Source organism: Phascolarctos cinereus, unplaced genomic scaffold (assembly GCF_003287225.1).
Source record: "Phascolarctos cinereus isolate Bilbo 61053 unplaced genomic scaffold, phaCin_HiC Scaffold_5;HRSCAF=322, whole genome shotgun sequence".
NCBI classification, from domain to species: Eukaryota; Metazoa; Chordata; class Mammalia; order Diprotodontia; family Phascolarctidae; genus Phascolarctos; species Phascolarctos cinereus.
The window spans coordinates 312,763,073-312,784,330 of NW_027555958.1; the positions used below are offsets into that span (position 1 = coordinate 312,763,073).

General features: G+C 40.5%; 1 protein-coding gene across 1 annotated transcript in view; it reads left to right on the forward strand.

The window, feature by feature from the left end:
- ANKFN1 (ankyrin repeat and fibronectin type III domain containing 1) overlaps positions 1-21,258 on the forward strand; it is a 186,596-nt gene that overhangs the window by 125,999 nt on the left and 39,339 nt on the right. The window contains exons 11-13 of the mRNA XM_078156084.1: positions 900-1,016; positions 5,614-5,829; positions 15,154-15,320. Coding sequence (XP_078012210.1) covers positions 900-1,016; positions 5,614-5,829; positions 15,154-15,320 — 500 coding nt within the window. The remainder of the gene's footprint in view (positions 1-899; positions 1,017-5,613; positions 5,830-15,153; positions 15,321-21,258) is intronic.

Genomic DNA, 21,258 nt, shown 5'->3' on the forward strand with positions numbered 1-21,258 from the left:
GTTAGGATACTGAGGTCTTAGGATACTCCAGCTTTACAACTGACTAGCTGGATGTCACAACCCCTATCTGGACCTCGACCTTTTCATCAGTAAAATGAGGTTGTTGAACTACCCGATCTAAGGTCTTTTCAAACCATAGGTATGTTGGAGCTGGCTCACAATGGCTGGTAAGAGCTGTTAAATTTTCAGTGTGCACATTTACAATTTGTAAATCTACAATTGCTACAAATCAGAACTTAATTTATTGTTTTGATGATTGTCTAGACTTAAGAGGGTGACAGAGAAAAATGTGAATAATGCAAATTAAACTTAGAAGTATGTCATGAATATATTTTTCCAGAGAGTAGTTGTTAAATATTTTACCAGCATGCTCTTGTTTCCAACCATAACGTTCATGTTTCAAGAAAAAGCTACCAAATAATGCCTATGCTTTAAAATTTCAAAACAAGCAGAATGGATTCCTAGACTTAGAGATGAAAAGGACCTCAGAGGCATCTAGTCCAATCCCTCCATTTCACAAGTGAGAAAACTGAGACACAGAAAGGTTAAGTGTCTTGCCCCCAGTCAAATCAATAGTGAGTAGCAGAGTGAGGATTCAAACTCACTTTCCTTAACTCCAAATCTAACACTCTTTTCCCTTGACCCCACTACTCAAATCATAAAACAGGCCAAGATCCAGATGAAGTCATTGTTGTCTACACAATGGATCGGACTATCTTATCAGTATTCAAATCCTTTTTCAACTAGAGAGAAATTAAAATTTCTGTAGGACACCCACAACAATTCCCTTTCAAATTTTGATGCAAAATCTTAGCCACACACTAGCCAAAATAAGTAAATAAAATTGGAGGGGAATGTTAATTAAAATGCAGAAAATGACCCTGTGACTTGTTTTGCAGTTGTCTTGTATGTGGGAAGATATCCGGTGGTTGCGACAAACTGTACCTATCTCCATGTCCTCATCCACAGCACTGCAGGCCAGGCAGAAGATGCTCACAGCCACAGCTCAGCTTCAGGTGAGGAGCCAAGTTTCCTTTCTAAAGGCCCAAGAAAAACTTTGTGGAGGACTTCCTCACAAGCTCATCCCCCTCAGAAATATTCACAATAAAACCTGGAATGGGGGCAGGTGGCTTTCTCTCTTCATGGCCCCTGAGAAGCATCGGTAGTCACGTATTCAACAGCTATGCTCTTACAAGGGATCTATTTCCTGACAACCAGCCACAGACATAGGTGGCTTTGGTTACCTTCAGGGACATGGATACAGTCACTAAGAATATGTGAAGAGTTCAGGAAAGTGTCAGGAGAATAGAAAGCCACTAGCATTGTCTCACAGAGTATAAAGTGGACTCAGGGTAATGACTTGGAAGATAAACCGTAGACATTCCCAATGTAGTTTTCTGGCCTATTTCTTTTTTTTTTCTTTTCCTTCTTTGCTTTTTTTTTGCTTCTGCAGGTTTTACCTTTAATCCTAAAATTATTCTTAATCCTCCCTTACCATCAGCCCACACAGATCAGGTCTCAGAGCCCCCCAAGGATACTTGTAGGTTACAGAGCTCTTCCTAGAAATGGTATTGAGTTCCAAGTGCCTGGGGAGACAGAGTCTTTGTCTCTGCTGTGTTTCCCTTTCGTGGTTTCCTGGTATTATGTGAATTTATGGCTCTGAGCACTCAGTCTTATCCCTTTCCTAGAGTGGGGTCACTGGTCTGTGAGAGGCTGCTGGGTTATCCACTGCTGATTGAGATGGGGGATGGGGGGAGAGGGTTGTCCACTTAATTGACACAATTGAATTTTTTGAGTCTTCCTAGAATACTTTCATAGAAAGCCAATATACATTGAAAAAGAAAGGGTAAGGTATATGGGAGAAGGGAAGAAAGGGAAGACAGGGATGAAAAGGTGAAGTGAATATAATTTGCTTCTCAGCTACCATTAGAAAAGTAGAGTAAGACACAAAAGACTGAATCCTATCCCTAAAAGGGAGGAGGGAAGAAACTTCCATTAGCTCCCGGATTGCCATGCCATATTGAAATGATTATGGACTTTTGGCTCACTTTTGGACTTGATTTCCTAGTTTCCAGCTGTCCATCACCAAATGTTTACTCCAGGTCCATCCATTTGTGAGTCTTAGTATATTTTCCCTTCTTCATGAAAATTCAATAGAAGATTTTTCTTCTATTAAAGGTTTTCTTTAAAAGTGCTATAAAACTCTATAACATCAATCCACTAAAACCCTGATGGGATGCTCCTAGCTGTACTTCAGAAGTCAGTACTTGATATATTTGCCTTGGGAATCACCTAAAGAGGTCAGATACTTACTGGTTGTCCAGACACTTTGAGTAAATTCCTCAGTTTCCTCTGCAAAATGAGGGAGTTGGGTTAATTAAGCTGTAAGATTCTTTACAGCCCTATGGTTATGACCCTATGACTCAGATCTACCAAAAGGACCTTGTTATGAAGTAGATTCTTGTAGCAGGCTATTGGACTGCGTCAAGCCCAATCATAGCATGACAGAGAGGTCATAGTGTCTGCATTTTCAGCCACTTAATCAAGGAAAATTCTCCCAATGAGACATACTAAGTCCTAAAAGGGTGTTTGATGCAGTATTTTCCATCCAAATGAGGCTCCTTTGTTCCCATCCATCTAATGGGTTCATTGTCAGCTCTCTGCTTCCTCCTGCCCTATTTCTCAGCACAACCAGAAAATAGCCACTTACCCTCCCTTACACAGTCTCCCATCAGAGATCTGAGACTGTCTAATCTGGCACTTATCCTAAAATATGTAATCCCAGTTCTTTGACCTTTGCTAATAAGATCCATTACCCAAACTTTTAATCACTTTGTCTGCTTTCCTCCAGAACCAGTTATGTAAAATCTCTGGAAATGTCAAAGCATGAAAAGAAAATGAAAAAAAAAAAAGCCTGTTGTGTTATCCCTAACCCCACCCTGGCTAAAAGGAGTGAAGGAAGTTTGTGCAAAAACTAAAATGTCATTCACTATCTTTTTTAAAGCACATTATCTAAAGTAACTTGGTTAATTTAAGAACATAAAAATGTATTAGCCAAACCTTGGTTTGCTTGTAGAATCACCCTTCCTGGTATATTATAAAATATTCAGACAATAATTATAAATTTGTTTCTTTGACAAGAATTAAGAGTGTATTGATGTTAAATTTTGTTATTAAAAAGCTGAACTTTTGGGAAACTGACTTCTCTACATTTTTGGTTTTTTGCGAGCTTATGAAAAGCAGGCAAAAAGGTGAAAATGAAGAGATTGGCAATGTTGCAATAAGTCCAAATCCTTTGAGGCCTTGTCAAAAAGACAGAAACACATCTGCCAATTTTCATATCAAAAGTTAGCAAGAGGAAGGTCATAAGCAAAGAAGGCAGGGCCAGCTGGAGGGTTATAAGCACCTCAGTCTACATTGGACAGCTGCACTCTGCTACTTATCCTTGGTGTCCTGCCTTCAGAGATTCGGAGCTAGAAGGGAACATAGGGGTCACCTAATCAAGTTTTCTCCTTTTGCTGATGGAGAATCTGTGGCTCAGAGAGGGGATTGCTCTAGGTCACATAGGTAGGAAGTGGCAGACTCAACTCAACTTCCTACAAGGCCAAATCCAGTTCTTTCCTCTCTACTACAAAAAGGACTGCTCTGATATTAGTGGAAGGGAATAAACATTTGCACAGCATCTACTACTTGGCATAGTGCCATGAACTTTACAAATATTGTCTCGTTAGATCCTCACAATAAACCTTCAAGGTAAGTGCTGTTATGATCCCCATTTTACAGTACAGGAAACTGAGGCAAACAATAAAGGACTTGCTAAGAATCTCACAGCTAGGAAGTGTCTAAGGCCAGATTTGAAACTAGGTCTTCCTGACCCTAGGCCCAGCATTCTATCCACTGAGCCACTTAGTGCCTCAACAGAGGTACCACCACAGAAAATTTCAAGTTGCTCTCATTTAGGTTTTCTATTGAATAGCTTTTAAAAATCATTCTATGGTAGTAAAGGGTTGTCACAATACAGAAATAACTTAACTTTAACATAATTCTTAAAAAAAAAAAAAGAATTTCCTTAATTCAAACCTTTTTCCATTTTCCTTGGGGAAATTCTATCTTCCAAAAATAAATCTTTGTCGGAGTTCTCATATCTCTGCTGTTCACTTCCTCCAGCTTCTCCGTATCACCTCAAATAGAACTCCACCCTCTGATAAAGGGTGATACTGAGTCTATAGCAGGAAGGTGACCTCACAATATCTGAAAGTTATACTTATTTTTCAAGTCCTAATTCAGAGCTTACATAATTCTTGATTCTCAATTCCTGTTTAACTTGTGGGTCCACTGTGATGTCCAGATTTTTTCCTTATGAGGGGATGATGGTGATGATAATTATCATTATTATTCTATAGCACTTTAAAGTTTATGAAGCACTTTACATTTGATTGATACAATAATTCACTAAGACAAATCCTACTGTTATTCCCATTTTACTGATGAGAAAACTGAGACAGAGACCTTAAGTGACTTACCCATGGTCCCACAGTCAAATCAAGTCAACAAGCATTTATTATATACTTTCTATGTGCAAGACACTATGCTGTGTATTGGGGATATAAATTCAGAGCTGCCAGATGACATCATTCCTGCACCCTACACCAGGATCCCTTGGGACCTCTTTTTATCCATGTGCTTTCTGACCTGGCACCTCATCTCATTCCCCTTGAAAAAGTTCAACTGCTCTGCATGCAGGCATACTTCTGGCTAAATCCCAACCCCAGTGTCCAAAGACCTCCCTATCAGTCTCCTTAAGCCATTGTGGACTGGAAAAATGACTTCCTATGACTTTTTTCTTGCCTTTCCTGAACAAAATTTGGTGTGGTGCATTTTCTAGATCTTTGTGGAGGAGATTTGATTGGGATCTATGCTTTACTGCTTCCCTTCACTCAGTCAACTTTTGAACTTGGACTTTTCTCAATGGTAGTTTTGCTGAATTGTTTTTCACCCTCTTCTTTATTCTCTGTTATAAAGGATGGCTCTTGGGGTCAGGGGAGGGAGGGAGGAGGAATATACTTGGAAATGTAGGTTATGTCAATAAAAGATATTAATAAAATTTATTTTGGAAAACAAAAGGAATATTATATAGAGGGAACAGCAAGTAATCTAGATCACTCTGAAAGGACAGCTTGGAGCCACATTGTGAAGGGCTTTATATATATATAATAGAGGAGTATTTTATTCTAGAGACAGTAGGGGACCACTGAGGCTTACTGAATAAAGAGATTGACATAGACCTTTGCTATGTGAATATCAGTCCAGCAGCTATGTAGAGAAAGGATGGAAGAGGAAAGAACCTGTTGGTAGGAAGAGATTTATAGGTATTGAGTTAGAATTTTCAATTGTAATTTTTGTGCCTCTTGCTATAATGTTTTCAGCCAGGTGGTGAAGTTGGACTATGAGGGCTTCTGTAAAGTATGTTTTGATGATATCATCTATCTTAGTGTTAAATCTACATCAGCACTTTCTGAGAATTATCAAAGAATAACCCTGTTTATTTCATGACAGCCATAATTTTTCTCTTTGCAATTTCACCTAAGCTATCAATAACACATTCATTTCTAGAATTTACTTGGAACCCACAATTTGGGAAGAGTTTACTATGAGCCAATTAAGGATCGGCATGGAAACATCGTCATAGTCACAATCAGAGAGGTGGAAACACTTTATTCATTTTTCAATGGTAAATGGATGCAGATATCAAAGCTACAGAGCCAGAGAAAATCACTGTCAACTCCAGAGGAGCCAACAGCCCTAGACATCTTAGTCATAACCATCCAGGTAGTGTTTTTTTCTGTTTACCTATATGTGTATAATTTCAAACACCCTTGAACTAAGATAACAACAGATCATATTTGCATTGTGCCACAGTTAGAGAGCACTTCTGCACCTTTTATACCATTTGATCTTTATGAAAAATATTCTTCTTCTCTTATTATTATCCCCCTTTTACAGATGGGAAAAACAAAAGGGCAAGTAATTGGCTCAAGATCACACAGCCAATGAGTGTTTGAGGTGGGATTTGAACCCAAGTGTGTCCTGACTCCAAGTACCAAATTAGGTACTACAAGTCTCCAAACTAGGAGCCATAGTGTGACCTCAAGAGTTGTGTGATCAACCAAATAAAGGATGAAAAAATAGGTCACACCCCACCCTTTCCACAAAGGCCTATTGTAGAGTTTGTCTCCAACAAAACCAAATCTACCTTTATCTCCCAATGCTCATCAGTTTTGCTTGCTCCCTTGATTATACAAGTTCCTAACCTCTCCTCTTCTGAGCCAAGGCAGTTGCCATTTAACTGCTATCCAGGCACTCACAAGGAGTGGGGCAGGTGCCATTGAGAAAATTGTGCACCCTCAACATTCTCACCTCCTATCCCCTGGATTACCTTGTGGCTCCAGTGGGCGCTCTTCAGAGGATAAATTCTACCAAATCAGTGATCACTGAATAAGAGTCCTACATCTCACTTTTTGGTTTTGTTTCAGACAGAACAAGCAACACAAGATGAAAAGGCATGGATGGGTTGTAATCTTCATCACAGAGCTCATCGTTTTGGCATTTATCTCAAACTTACCCCTTTTCCATATTTCCTTATCACTTAGAGGGCATCACTATACTTTGGTCACCCAGGTTCACAATGTTGACATCATCCTCCACCCCTCACTTTTTCTCGACTTGCCTATCCAGTCCTGCCACAGCCTCCCTCCCAAACATCCCCTTCTCTTCACTCATTCAGCCACCACCCTAATTCAGATCCTCATCACATCACACCTAGGTGATTTCAAAGAGTTCTAATCGACCTCCTACCTCAGATCAGCCCATCCTCCACTCTGCAGCCAGAGTGATTTTCTTAAATTGCGAGTTTGGCCATATCATTCCCCTATTCAATAAACTCTAGTGGTTCCCTGTTGACTCGGATCAAATACCATTTCGTCTTTATCTCATGCTTTAAAAATGTCTATTTTGTGTAAGTTAAATAATATAAATATTTATTATTATAGTAGTATATGACTGTGCTATATAAATAAATATAAACCTATCATGGTTTGGTTATTCATCCTTGGTGTTTGAAGAGGACCAAAATGCATTCATTATCTCAGGGTTGAGGTACAGTGTGTCCATTTGTGGCTGATCAGACCAATACCAACTCAGAAGGCTCTACCACAGGTTGGGGCATAGGTGTATGTGGGCTCAAAGATGTTTTATTGATAGGGGTAAGGAATCAGAATTGTTTGGAGGCCACTAGGCTGTAACAAGAGCTTTAGTAACTAAATACCAAGAGTCATTTTAGTAAGTAATAATGGAAGAAGTCAGAGTGGAAGGTGGGGGAAGGCACACCACCAGCTCTTTATCAAGGAGAGCAGAATCTTGTAAGGCTCAGAAAAGGGTCCTCATTTATAATGATAAAGATAATAATAAAAACAACAGCAATAACAATAATAACAACTAGTATTTATATAGTACTTTAGGGTTTGCAAAGCACTTTATACTTATTTCATTTGATCATCACAAAAACCTTATAAAATAAGCACTATTATTATTCTCATTTTGCAATGAAGAAACTGAAACGTTAAGTGACTCACCAAGGGTCACACAGGTAGTGTTTAAGGCATAATTTGAATTCAGATTGACTCCAGGACTCTACCCATCATGTCAACTAACTCCTTCCCCATATCCAGAAGTAAAGAGAATTAATACTATCCTCATCCCTAAATGACCCTTATTAGATGATAGACACTGTGCAAAGACAATAACATGATTGCAGCTCCTCTCCTGTCCCCTAGGAGGTCATAATCTAAGACATAACAATGGAGGCAGGTATATGGTAGAGGAGCTATTACTGGCCATAGGAAAATGACATTAAAAAATAACTGGAATAGTCTTAGGAACTTCAGTTGAGGAAGAACATTGCTTGTTAGGCTAAAGAGAGTCCAGAGGAGAGCAACCAGAACAGGGAAGGTCTTTGCGCCATGTGAGGATTAGATGAAGGAACTAGAGATGCTGGGGAAAACATGGCGACTGTCCTCAAGTACTTGAAAAGTTGTCTGGTGGAAAGATGATTGGGCTTGTTTTTCTTGGCAGTACTAGGGATAATGTGTGAAAGTTGCTAAGGTGCAAATTTAGACTTTATGGGAGGGGAAACATCCAAAAAATCAGTTATCCCGAAGTGGAGTGGGCTGCCTTGGAGTGAGGGTGGGGATGGAGGAGAGGGGAGGTAGCAGCTTCCTTCCCCTTCATTAGAGATTGGAGATCTTTGAGCTAACTCTGGATGACCAGTCATCTGGTAGGTTGTAGAAGGAGTTTCATATCAGGTATAGGATGTCCTCATTGGCCTCTGAGGTCTTCTCCAATGCTGGAATTCTGTGACTCTGAACTTGTAGCTAGGTAATAACAAGTGTAGGTCAAAAGTAAAGGCATTGGTGGGGGGAGCAAATAAAATAGAAGAGCTTCAGCTTGGAGCTGTGGCTACAAAGATGAAATAAGGCACAATTAGTCAACTGACCTTTTTTTGGAGGCTATCAGGGTTAAGTTACTTGTCCAGGGTCACATGGCTAGTAAGTGTCTGAGGCTGAGTTAGTCAATTGGTTATCCAGTCAGTCAACAAGCATTTATTAGGCATCTAATACGTGCCCAGTATTGAACTATGCATTGGGGATAGGAAAACAAGCAAAAAGAAACAAGCTCTCTGCCCTCAAGGAATTTACATTCTACCAAGGAAGACAACTCATAAAAGGGATCTAAAAATGGGGGGGGGGAATTGGAAGAGTCATAATCACAGCCAGAAGAGGAACTAAGGACTGGCCTAAGGCCCTTCCTCTAAATGAAGATTGTAGGAGGTAATCACTAATGGGAGAAGGTGACCTCAATGGCGGAAAGCTGTTCCAAAGAAGGGTATGTGCTATGAAAGATTCTTCCTGTTGTAGAAATGGTTTGCATCAAACTATCCATTGTCTCCCACTCCATTCCTGTTTTTAGTCTGTTCCATCATAACCGCTAATACACATCAATAAGGAGGCCAATGCAAATTGGAGATGCCAAAATAGGAGATGGCCAGAGGCAGGTTCTGGGTTTTTATTGTGGGTTTTTCTTTTGTTGTTGTTCCTTTGTGTGAAGCTTTAAGGGAAATATAATCAATCAATCAATCCACAAGTATTTATTAAGCACTGACTCTATACCAGGCACTATGCTAAGCTATAAGGATAGAAAGAAAGGCAAAGGCCAATCTCTGCCTTCAAGGACATTATATTCTAATGAAGTATACATACATACATATATATGTGTATATATGTATATATATACACATATATACGTATATATGTGTATATATATACACATATATACATATATATGTGTATATATACACACATATATACATATATGTATATATACATATATATGTATACACACATATACATATATATACACACACATATATACAAATATGTATATTATATATTTATATTTATCTTCAGTTCTATGTAGAGTATAAAGAGTACATAGAGAGGGTATAGAGGAAGAGGTGAGGTAGAGAAGAAGAGAAGAGGGGAGAAAGGAGGGGGAGAGAGGAAGGGAGACAGTATATATATGTATGTGTATATATATATATATATATATATATGTATGTATGTATGTATGTGTGTGTGTGTGTGTGTATGTGTATTACAGAGAGAGAACAGAAAGAGTATGTGTATATACAGAGAGTGAAGGGGCAGGAGGGACCGAGGAAGAGCATACAAAATACATTTAGAATAAATGGAAGGGAATGTCCCTAGCCCCCTAAGAGGAGATGGCCCTAGCAACTAGGGGGACCAGGAAAGGCCTCCTGCATAAAGTGGAGGTTCAGCTGAGTCTTGAAGGAAACAAAGATTCCAAGAGGTTGAAGGTGAGGATGCATTCCTGGAACAGAGGACAGCCAGGACAAAGGTGTAGAGACAAGAGGTGATACTTTGTACATGAGCAACAGCAATCATGCTGGGACAGCTGGATAGTAGAGTGAGGGAGGGGAGGAAAGAGTCAGAAAACCATAAAAGAATCAAATCTCTAACCATGGTCCCATTAGCACCACTAGGTCTGCTCTGACCAATCAAGTGATCCAGCCCACTAATCTACTTAATCCCTAGCCAAAGGGGTGCCCAGGATGAGAATGTGTTTCAATTTTTTGTTTTGTCCTGAGCCCTGACAAGCTATAGTGTGGGCCAGGAAGGCTAATTGGGGGGAAAAAAATAACTAAAGCCTCTAGATTAGATTTTATAGGATTCTGATTCATATGAAATTGATAAAGGCAGAGGAAAATCCCACTAGCTCATTGGTAGATTTCTTTTTTCATCATTTATAAACACATGCTCAAGGAAACATTTAAAAAATCATAATCAATTGAGCTTTTACGGGGTGACTAATACACTAATCCCCAAAGGGATAAACTGAGGTCTGGGCTACCTTGGGTTTTCAGTAATGCTCCCAGAAATACCATTCAGGCCTCAGCATGATATAATACCTGGTTTCTGCTAGACTTATTCCATTAAAAATGTGTTACAGGTGCAGAGAAATTCCAATCTGGGCAGAGGTTGTTAGAGAAGGAGACCAAAAATAGAGGCAGGATCAGATTTCCACCCAGATCCAAGTGGAAAATTTACCCCTGCTGACTGGCACATTCCTGCCTGATGTCGTTTTCTCTCTTCCCCTCTGAACCCTCCCCCCATTTTGCCCCTCCCCTTTACAGGTCATTTTCTTGGGGTATAGAACCACGGGGGCAGGTTTCCAGGCAAGTGTCGGCACTCCTGGAAGTGAGGTACTCATTACGTGGCAAAGGGCCCAACCAAGGCTCAGATGTCCCCATGAAGCTAGAGATAAGGCCTAGTGACTTCCAAGATCCCAGGCAGGCTGGACAGTCCCCACAATGCCTAACATGACTAGCATAAACTGTGCAGTTTGGCCCCCAACCCTAACAAAAACACACCCAGAACACTCCCAGGAGGCCCTTAGCTACTTGCTGAGTTTCCTGTTGAAAGTGTCACTAACTGTGGGTTCCATGATGGAATAGCCCTATTCAGGTACCACAGTCTTCAATGGGACTGTTGCCGTGGCCACAATGTAGTAGTTAGTTTGATGCATATACTTCTGGGCTCCATTTTCCTCATCTGTAAAATAAGGATAATACTTCAACCACTTCCTTCCTGGGTTTGTTGTGGTGAAAATTCCATTCAATTTAACAAGCTTTTATTAAGAACCTACTATCTTCAAAGCAGGGGGCAGTTGGGTGGCACAGTGGATAGAATGTGGGGCCTGGAGTCTGGAAGACTCATCCTCCTGAATTCAAATCTGGCCTCAGACACTTACTAGTTAGGTGACCCTGGGCAAGTCACTTAACCCTGTTTGCCTCAGTTTCCTCATCTGTCAAAGGAGCTGGAGAAGGAAATGGCAAATGACTCCAGTATCTCTGCCAATAAAACCCCAAATGGGGTCACAAAGAGTCAGACATGACTGAAACGACTCAACAACAACAAAAATGTTCAAGGCATTGTACAAGATGCTAGGAATAAAAAGGCCCCTACCTATGAAGATCTTAATTCTACTAGACCAATAAGGCAATGGATGCAAATTACTTTGTAAATGATTAAACTGCCATATAAACATCCATCATGAATATTAGTTTTCATTTTCTCCAAGTCTTTCTCCTTCTGCTCTTAAATTATGATTATCAAAACTGGACACAATGCTCTGATTAATTTATTTTTCCTAAGGAAAATCATAGTATCATAGATTTAGAGCTAGAAGGGACCTTAGAGGCCTCAAGTCCAAACCCTCATATTACACGTAAGGAAATTGAGACACAGAGAGGTTAAGTGACTTGTCATGGGTCCTACACAGAGTAGATGTGGATTTGAACTCAGGTCTTCCTGACTCTAGGCCCAGCACTCCATCCAAATTTCAACTTCCGTGGAGCTCTCCTCTTGCCACAGCACCCTTTCAGAATCTTCAGCTCTTTAGCGTAGTACCAGGCACAGAGTAGGTGCTAGTATTATCTCCATTTTATATGAGGAAATTGAGGTTCATAGAGACTTGACCAGGGTCCCACGCAATGCCTAACACAGGATTTGAATTCCATCCTGACTCCAAAGTCAATGCTCTATCTACTATGTCATGCTATCTTGCAGAGCACTGATGAGATTGCTTGCAGACTCTGTTGTTGGTGTTCTGTTGATTTTTCAGTCATGTCTAACTCTTCCTGACCCCCTTCGGAGTTTTCTTGGCAAGGATACTGGAGTGGTTTGCCATTTCCTTCTCCAGCTCATTTTACAGTTGAGGAAACTGAGGCAAACAGGATTAAGTGACTCACCCAGGGTCACACAGCTAGTAATTGCCTGAGACCGTATTTGAAGTCGGGTCTTCCTGACTCCAAGCACGGTGCTCTATCCACCACACTCCCTAGCTGCCCCATTAACACTCAGGCTGAACATTTAACAACCAATTCCCATTAGAGCTGGCTTCTGGACACCCCTGGTTAAGTGACTTGTCTAGGATTACACAGCTACTAAGTGTACCACTCAGGATTTGAAAGGTCTTCCCAGCTCCAAGCACAACATGAATTGTACTGCTTACGTGCCTCTCAAGGACAGAACAAAAAATGGCGAATTAGTAATTGAAACCCAAAATTAATAAGGAGATAGCAAGAGCCTCTGATGAATCAAAGCCATCTGACTCAGATGAACTACATCTTCTGATATTGAAAGAACTGGCATATGTACCTGCTGAGCTAATGTCAAGCATCTCTGATCGATCATCGAGAATGGGAGAAGTACCCCCAGGTTACATTGACACACTGCCTAGGTGACGATTGAGTCCTTGCTTCAAGTCAGAAAGGTCTGAGTTCAAATCCTGATTTAGACCCTCCCTAAGTGACCCTGAATAAATCATTCAATTTCTTTTGATGAAACTTTACCAATTTATAAAATGAAAATGATAATAGAATCTACCTCCTAGAGTTGTTACACAGAAAAATGGAGATAATACGTCTGAAGTGCTTTGTACACCATAAAGCTTATGCAAACCATATGTAAATATAATATTTATATATTTATGTAAGCATATATAATATAATAATCATTATTATTGTTCTTTAGTAGGGCCTATCTTTCCAATTGACTGTGAGCTCTCTCTCCAGTGGCAGAGACTACCTTTAAATTTCTTTTATGTAAACTTGCCCCTAAGGGTCCCACCCCTGCCTCTTCCATGGAGCTCAGTACACAGTAGCTATTCAACACCGGATTGATAGACACAGAATGACTCCAAGAAGAAATCTTGATGACAAAGACCAGTCTTGCCACAGACCCTTCACAGAATCATAAACTCTCAGAGTGGAAAAAGATGGACCACATAGGCATGTAGTCCAACCTGTTCCTGGCTATAAGTCCCCTATTCAATATATCCAACCAAGAGTCATAGAGCTTCTACTGGAGAAGAACTCACCATGCCCCAAGGCAGCCCATTCTTTGTTACCACACAAATACTTAGGACATTTTCCCCTAACATACACGATTTCATTGAAATACCAAGAAACAACTGGAATCTGCCTTCCACTCCTACTTCTTCCCCCAAAGTGAAACAGAACAAGTCTAATTCCTCTTTAATTATCTTTTCCCCAAAGCCCACCCTGCTTCCAAATTGTCCTAATATTGCCAAGTGTACCACCATCTAACAAGTCATCCAGGCTTACAAGCTGGGTATCATCCATCACTCCCCGCCCACATATCCAATCTATTGCTAAGTCTTCTAAGTGGATTCTCCATTTCCAGCATCTCTCTTATACACTCCTTCCTCTTCTCTGACAGTGCCACCACTCTGGTACAGGCCCTCATCACCTCACTCCAGGACCATGGCAGTAGCCTGGTGGGTCTCTCCCTCAAGTCTGTCCCCACTCCAGTCCTCCTTCTACTCAGCTATCAATGATCTTCCTAACATACAAGTCTGACCATGTCACATCCCTACTCATTCAACTCCGGTGTTTCCCTATTGCCTAACCGATCAAAACACAAAATCCATTTGACTTTGAAAGCCTTCATAACCTGTTCCCTTCTAATCTTTCCACTCCACTTATGCTTTAATCACCTCCACATACTCCTTGATCCTGCTCCGCTGGCTTTCTTCCTGTTCCTCACATAATACATGCCAACTCCCTGACTTTTCATTGGCTATCCCCCATGCCTGGAATGATCTTCCTCACTTCTACCTCCTGGCTTTCCTGGCTTCTTTCAAGATTCATCTCAAATCCCATCTTCTGCAAAAGGCCTTTCCTGGTTTCCCTTCTCCACACACCCCCTCCCCCAGTTACCACCCTGTGCAATCACCTTCCATTTTATCCTGTATATATTTTGTATGTACCTGCCTGTTTCCATGTTATCTCCCCCCATTAGAATGTGAGCTTCTTGAGAGCAGGGACTGATTTTTTTGACTTTTTGTTTTATCCCCAGCACTTAGCACAGTGCCTGGCACATAGTAAGCTCTTAATAAATTCTTTCTAACTGCCATTCTGACTCTTTGACATGACAGTCCTTGAAAAAAACATGTGAAAACAACCATCAGATAATTTCAAAAACTACTTGTTTCTTGACTCAGTATCCCAGGTCCCCCAATGGATCCTCTTACAGCACAATTTCTTCACCTTCCTTTAAACTTTTTCTGATTATTCTCCAGCTTACCAATGTCTTTCCTAAAACATGGTTCCCAGAACTGAACACAATATTCCTAATATGAATTGATAAGGGCAAAGTTGGGTGAAATTCCCACCTACATCTTTCTACTATGACTTTCATTAAAACCTAGGATTTCATTTATTTTTGGTTTTTATCTGTCATCAATCAATCAGTCTACATTTATTAAGGACCTACCATGAGCCAGGCTCTGAACCAAATTACACAATTGACAAATACTGAACTGAAATCTAGTTTTATTTCCTCCATCCTGTACCAGTTGACTTTTTTAACCCAAATGTAAGCTGTATCCTCAATAATTATGACAACAAACTTGATTTCTCAGCCAAATTGCATTAGTGAGTCTCAGAAAGGAGAAAATTCTAAACATCTTTGTGAAACTTCTTTCTTCCCTCAGGACATCTTATCTTACCAGAAAAGGAGCCAACAGCGTCTCCCTCCTGGATTATACCTTGGTTACCTGAAACTCTGCAGTTCTGTGGATCAGATCAAAGTCCTCGTCACCCAGAAATTGCCCAACATTCTCTGCCATGTAAAGATCCGAGACAATAGCAACGTTTCCAAGTGAGTTATTTGGAGGGTGTTTGGGGGAGGGCAAGGGGTTCCTTTGGCCAAATCATTCACAGAATTCAATGATTAGCTGTTACTGAGATGAACCACTTGCAAGAGAACTTCCCCAGGGCAACATTCAAGGTAGGTCCTCCCTAGACAGCAATAGGGTAGATGCCCTGAGGGCTTTGAGAAAGTTACCCACATTCATTGCCTTTTTTTCCAGGAAGGAGAAACAATAACAAGGATAGGAATCCTTTGAAAATGCCCTAGGAGCTTGGCATTGAGGACATTTACTCCACCATTTTTGAAAAAGTTGCCGAATTCTGGTGACATGAGCCAAGCATTACAGCTAGTACCCAAATAAAATTACAGTAATAACTCTCAGCAGCCCTTAGAGGGCCTAGACATTTGTCACAGGTCCTGTGACTACAAATTCAGAAATCTTTCCACTATACTATGGTGTTCTCTGGTATTGAAAGCAAAAGAATTGAATCATGCTCAATAGAAAAAAAAATGAGACTATACAGCAAGCCAAAAAGTCCAGTTTCTACCCTCTATAAAGGAAGGCTTTGGGAGGAGTTCAATACTCCACCCTCCAACCCTCCAATCAAAAGGGAGAAGAGGCTAAGGGAGGTGGTGTCACTCAAGGCTTGAGTTAACAGCAGGATGAGGAGATTAGAGGTGATGAGCTTAACCTGGGAGGGGCATCTTGTTCCCTGGAGTTGAAACCAGGCAGAGCAGCAGATGCACAGTGGAGTGAGCCATAGGCTATTATTACACAATCAATTAACTTTCTGTGGTCACAGAGTTTATTAAACATAACAAAATTGCAAGAAGAACTGTTAAGCCTTCTCACTGTGCAGTATGTTACCCATTTGGCACCTCAAAACTTTCTCTAATAGCCTCTTTCTAGCATTCTCTCTTAGGATGTTGGAAGAATCATTCAGAAAGACTCATTGCCTACCCCTGCCCCTACCATATGTTAGGGCAAATATCAAGGGAAGAGGTTCCATGTTTAGGAGCCACCCGCTGCCAACTCTGCACACTAGAGAGAAACAAGGCAAGAAGACCAATGACTCCTTGCCTTCTCACTGGCCTGGCAAGAGTAGCAGCAGTAGCCAATTTTGTCCTATTCTGTCCCCACCAACCACCCATAACTCTCATAGAATCATAGATTTAGAACAGAAAAGGCCATCAGAGGCCATCTAATTCAACGCCCCTACTTTACAAATGAGGAACTAAGGCCCAGAGAAGTTAAAATGATAATGTGCCCAAGATTACATAGGTAGTAGGCAGGACAGCAAGCATTCAAATTCAGGCCCTTGGACTCCAAATCCAGCATCCTTTCTTCCAGACCCTGCTGCTTCCCTTCTGGTACTCCCACTGCACAATGGCCTCAGAGTAGGTCCTATCACTGGTATGATGCATCCTGGGCATTACGACTGAAACAGCAATTAATGGCCACACTATCTGCCTGGTCTCCCAATAGTTCTTTACCTTTGTCTCTGCTTCCTGTGCCCAAAGAGAAAACCAACTGATATGCCATAACTGAAGCAAATGCTCCAGTCCAAGAGTCAATCCCCTGATTTAGGGGCTGCCAGATCAGATAGCAACCAGCCCACATCCCTTTGCCTAGCTAGAAGCCCCCAGACATCACCTCCTCCTTCCAATTCCCAGGATAGACATGCAAGAAGATTTCAGATCTCAAAGGCAACAAGGGGAAGCATCCAATCCATTCCACCCACCATGTACAAGTTTCACTACCACTGCCCTCTTGAATACCTTCTTCCTGTCAAAAGCATGCATTGGGTATAGTCTTCAAGGTGAACATAGAAAAACATGGTGGTCTTCAGAAACATTTTGTTCTTTTCTCTGATCTCAAACTATATACAAGGCCTGGGGGAAAATGATAATTTATAGGATAAAAATTTATAAAATTTATAGGATAACAATTTATAGGATCAAAGAGGAAAACATGACAAAATAAATGGAGAGCAGGCCTTGGAGCCAAGAAGACCTGAGTTCTAAGACCACTTCAAGTATGTATAGTCTGTGTGACCCTGGGCAAGTCACCTAACCTCCAGCTGTCATGGGTAACTCTCTAAGATTATAAGTTGCCAATCTTAAATGGTTGGAATGGTACCAGTCTGCATTAATAGAGGGAATTGCTCAATTGGGGGTTCCCTGCGCCAATAAATCACAGGTTCAGTCCTCCACCCACTCCTCCTTACCCCATGCCCATCCCTACAAGGGCATAAAAGGAGCACCATTTTGATTTGTATTCATTCTTCCAATGTTAATCCTAGCACATTTCCCCCTGCCACTACTCAAGTGTTTGGTTTGCAAAAACCACAAATGTTTATCATTGTCATGAAAGTTCTACCATGTCACCCAGCAATGATGGTTGAAGGATGGTCAGCTGAGTACTTGATGTACCCAGGAAAACTAGATGTTTAGTGACAATTTTACCAATTTGGGGAGAGGAATCCTGGGGGGGCGGAGGGTGAGGGAACAAGTCTACATCTATGATGGTATCAGTGTAGCTAGTTCCACCCATCAATGCCAGTTGGCAACTCATCTGTAATACATCATGCTAATAGGTTTGGTGACTTGTCTGTGGTCATACAGCTAATATGAGACAGGACCAACATACAATACTCCCTCTCTCTGTTAACTTATATTCTGTTTTAGGTCCCCAAAAAATGATTTTGATCATTGGAACCTTTGAGTTTTATAGTTCTATGTGCTAATCAAATACATCTCATTTTCAGTCTCCCTCAATACCCGTAGAAATCATGAACATTTATTTTCTGAGAGTAATCAGAGGCTGAAGGCACTTGTGACATTTCACAATAAACTTAAAATGGACATGTGCATAAATATAGTTTCGTTATCATTTGGGTCTCCTTTCTCACTGAAGCAAAGGGTACATTTTTCCATCCTCCTGTACAGAAATTAGAATAGCACAGTGATTATGAGAATAGAGACTTTGCAAAGGAGGTGACTGGTAAAAAGAAAGTGTGCCTTCTGATTAAAAGTTTACCTAGTGGTGGGGAATCTGCAGCCTTATGGCCACAAATGGCTTCCTAGGTCCTTAAGTATGGTCTTTTGACTGACTCCAATGTGTTCTGTAAAATTTGGATTCAGTCAGAAGGTTGCACTTAAGGACCTAGAAGGCCACATGTGGCCTTAAGGATGCAGGTTCCTCTCCCCTGGTTTATAACATAATCAGTTTGGTTCTCTAACCCACAGATTAGTGGCCAGGCTGTCGTAACCCTTCACAACAAGCCCATGCAGGGATTACATATGGGAGGGAAATTTGTCATTATCTTCTTTTCCTTCTTTCTCAGGAGGGGCAGGAGGAGGGTTTTTCTTTGGAGATTTTAAGGGCATCTTGTCAGTCCCTGCAACATTAGAAAAGGAAAACAAGCCAAATGAGAAGGTTTGGAAGCTGTGAGAAATAGAGTGGCCCCCAAGACCCCTTCAGTGATCCTTTCCAAGCTTCTTTGAACAGAAACACTTGGAAGACAGAGCTTAGGATCTTACATATAGACTTGGAAGGGATCTTAGAGATCATCTGGTCCTACTCCTTTATTTCATAGATGCCCAGATGCCCAGAGAGATTAAGTTATTTGCCCATGGTCACCCAGATAGTAAGTGGGAAAGCTGGAATTTGAGCTTAGGTGCTTTGACTCCAAAACTAGCACACTCCTCACACACTGCCTCCTAAGGGTATGAGAATCAGATGTGCTCCCCCACCCCACCATCATGACTATTCTTTAACATTCCCTATTATGTGACCTTTGTAGATAGATGTTCATTGGGAGAAACTGCAAACCAAATGGAATAGAAACAGTATAGACAGTTTGTTTCTCTGTTTTTATCTTTTTTTCTTTTTTTCATTTTCTTTTGTTTATTTTTTTATATAAATTTATTTATTTTTAGTTTTCAACATTTACTTCCACAAGATTTTGAGTTCCAAATTTTCACCCATCTCCCCTCCCCCACCCCAAGATGGCATGCATTCTGAATACCCTTCCCCTAGTCTGCCTCTCTTCTATCTCTCCCCCTTCTCTTATCCCCTTCCCCTTCTATTTTCCTGTAGGGCAGGATAGACTTCTGTACCCCATTTCCTGTATTTCATATTTCCCAGTTGCATGTGAAAACTTTTTTTTAAAACGTGTGTTTTAAAACTTTGGGTTCCAAATTTTCTCCTTCCTCCCTCCCCACCCACCCTCATTGAAAAGGCAAGCAACTCAATAGAGGTTATACATGTGCAGTTATGCAAAACACTTCCATAGTAGACATGTTGTGAAAAACTAACTCTATTTCCCTTAATCCTATCCTGCCCCCCATTTATTCTATTCTTTCTTTTGACCCTGTCCCTCCTCAGAAGTATTTGCTTCTGATTACCCCTTTCCCAATCTGCCCTCTCTCTATCATCCCCTGCTCTCTTGTCCCCTTCCCCCTATTTTCCTGTAGGGTAAGACAGATTTCCATACCCAATTGAATGTGTATGTTATTCCCTCCTTAAGCCAAATCCTATGAGAATAAGATTCACTCATTCCTCTCACCTTCCCCGTTTCCCCTCCACTGTAAGAGCCTTTTCTTTTCTGTTTTTGTGAGATAATTTACCCTTTCTACCTCTCCCTTTCTTCTTCTCCTAGTATAATCTCTCTCATCCCTTAATTTTATTCTCCAGATATGACCCCTTAATCTTCAACTCACCCTGTGCCCTCTATCTATCTATCTATCTATCTATCTATCTATCTATCTATCTACATACATATAATTTTCCCCTCCAACTACCCTAATACTGACAAAGGTCTCATGAGTTATAAATATCATCTTTCCATGCAGGAATGTAAACAGTTCAACCTTAATAAGTCTCTTATGATTTCTCTTTCCTGTTTACCTCTTCATGTTCCACTTGAGTCTTGTTTTGAAAGTCAAATTTTCTATTCAGCTCTGGTCTTTTCATCAAGAATGCTTGAAAGTCCTCTATTTCACTGAATGACCATTTTTTCCCCTGAAGGATTATACTCAGTTTTGCTGGGTAGGTGATTCTTGGTTAATCCTATCTCCTTTGCCCTCTGGAATATTATATTCCATGCCCTGTGGTCCTTTAATGTAGAAGCTGCTAAATCTTGTGTTATCCTGATTGTGTTTCCACAATACTTGAATTGTTTCTTTCTGGCAGCTTGTAATATTTTCTCCTTGACCTGGGAACTCTGGAATTTGGCTACAATATTCCTAGGAGTTTTCCTTTGGGGATCTCTTTCAGGAGGAGATTGGTGGATTCTTTCAATTTCTATTTTGCCCTCTGGTTCTAAAATATCAGGGCAGTTTTCCTTGATAATTTCTTGAAAGATGATGTCTAGGCTCTTTTTTTGATCATGGCTTTCAGATAGTCCAATAATTTTTAAATTCTCTCTCCTGGATCTATTTTCCAGGTCAGTTGTTTTTCCAATGAGATATTTCACATTGTTTTCTATTTTTCATTCTTTTGGATTTGTTTTACAGTGTCTTGATTTCTCATAAAGTCACTAGCTTCCAATTGCTCTATTCTAATTTTTAAGGAAGTATTTTCTTCAGTAATCTTTTGGACTTCCTTTTCCATTTGGCCAATTTTTCTTTTTAGGGCATTCTTCTCCTCATTGGCTTTTTGGACCTCTTTTGCCATTTGGGTTAGGCTATTTTTTAAGGTGTTATTTTCTTCAGTATTTTTTTGGGTCTCCTTTAGCAAGCTGTTGACTTGTTTTTCATGATTTTCTTGCATCACTCTCATTTCTCTTCCCAGTGTTTCTTCTACTTCTCTTATTTGCTTCTCAAAATCCCTTTTGAGCTCTTCCAAGGCCTGGGACTGATTCATATTTTTCTTGGAGGCTTTGAATGTAGGAGCTTTGACTTTGTTGTCTTCTTCTGGTTGTATGTTTTGATCTTCTTTGTC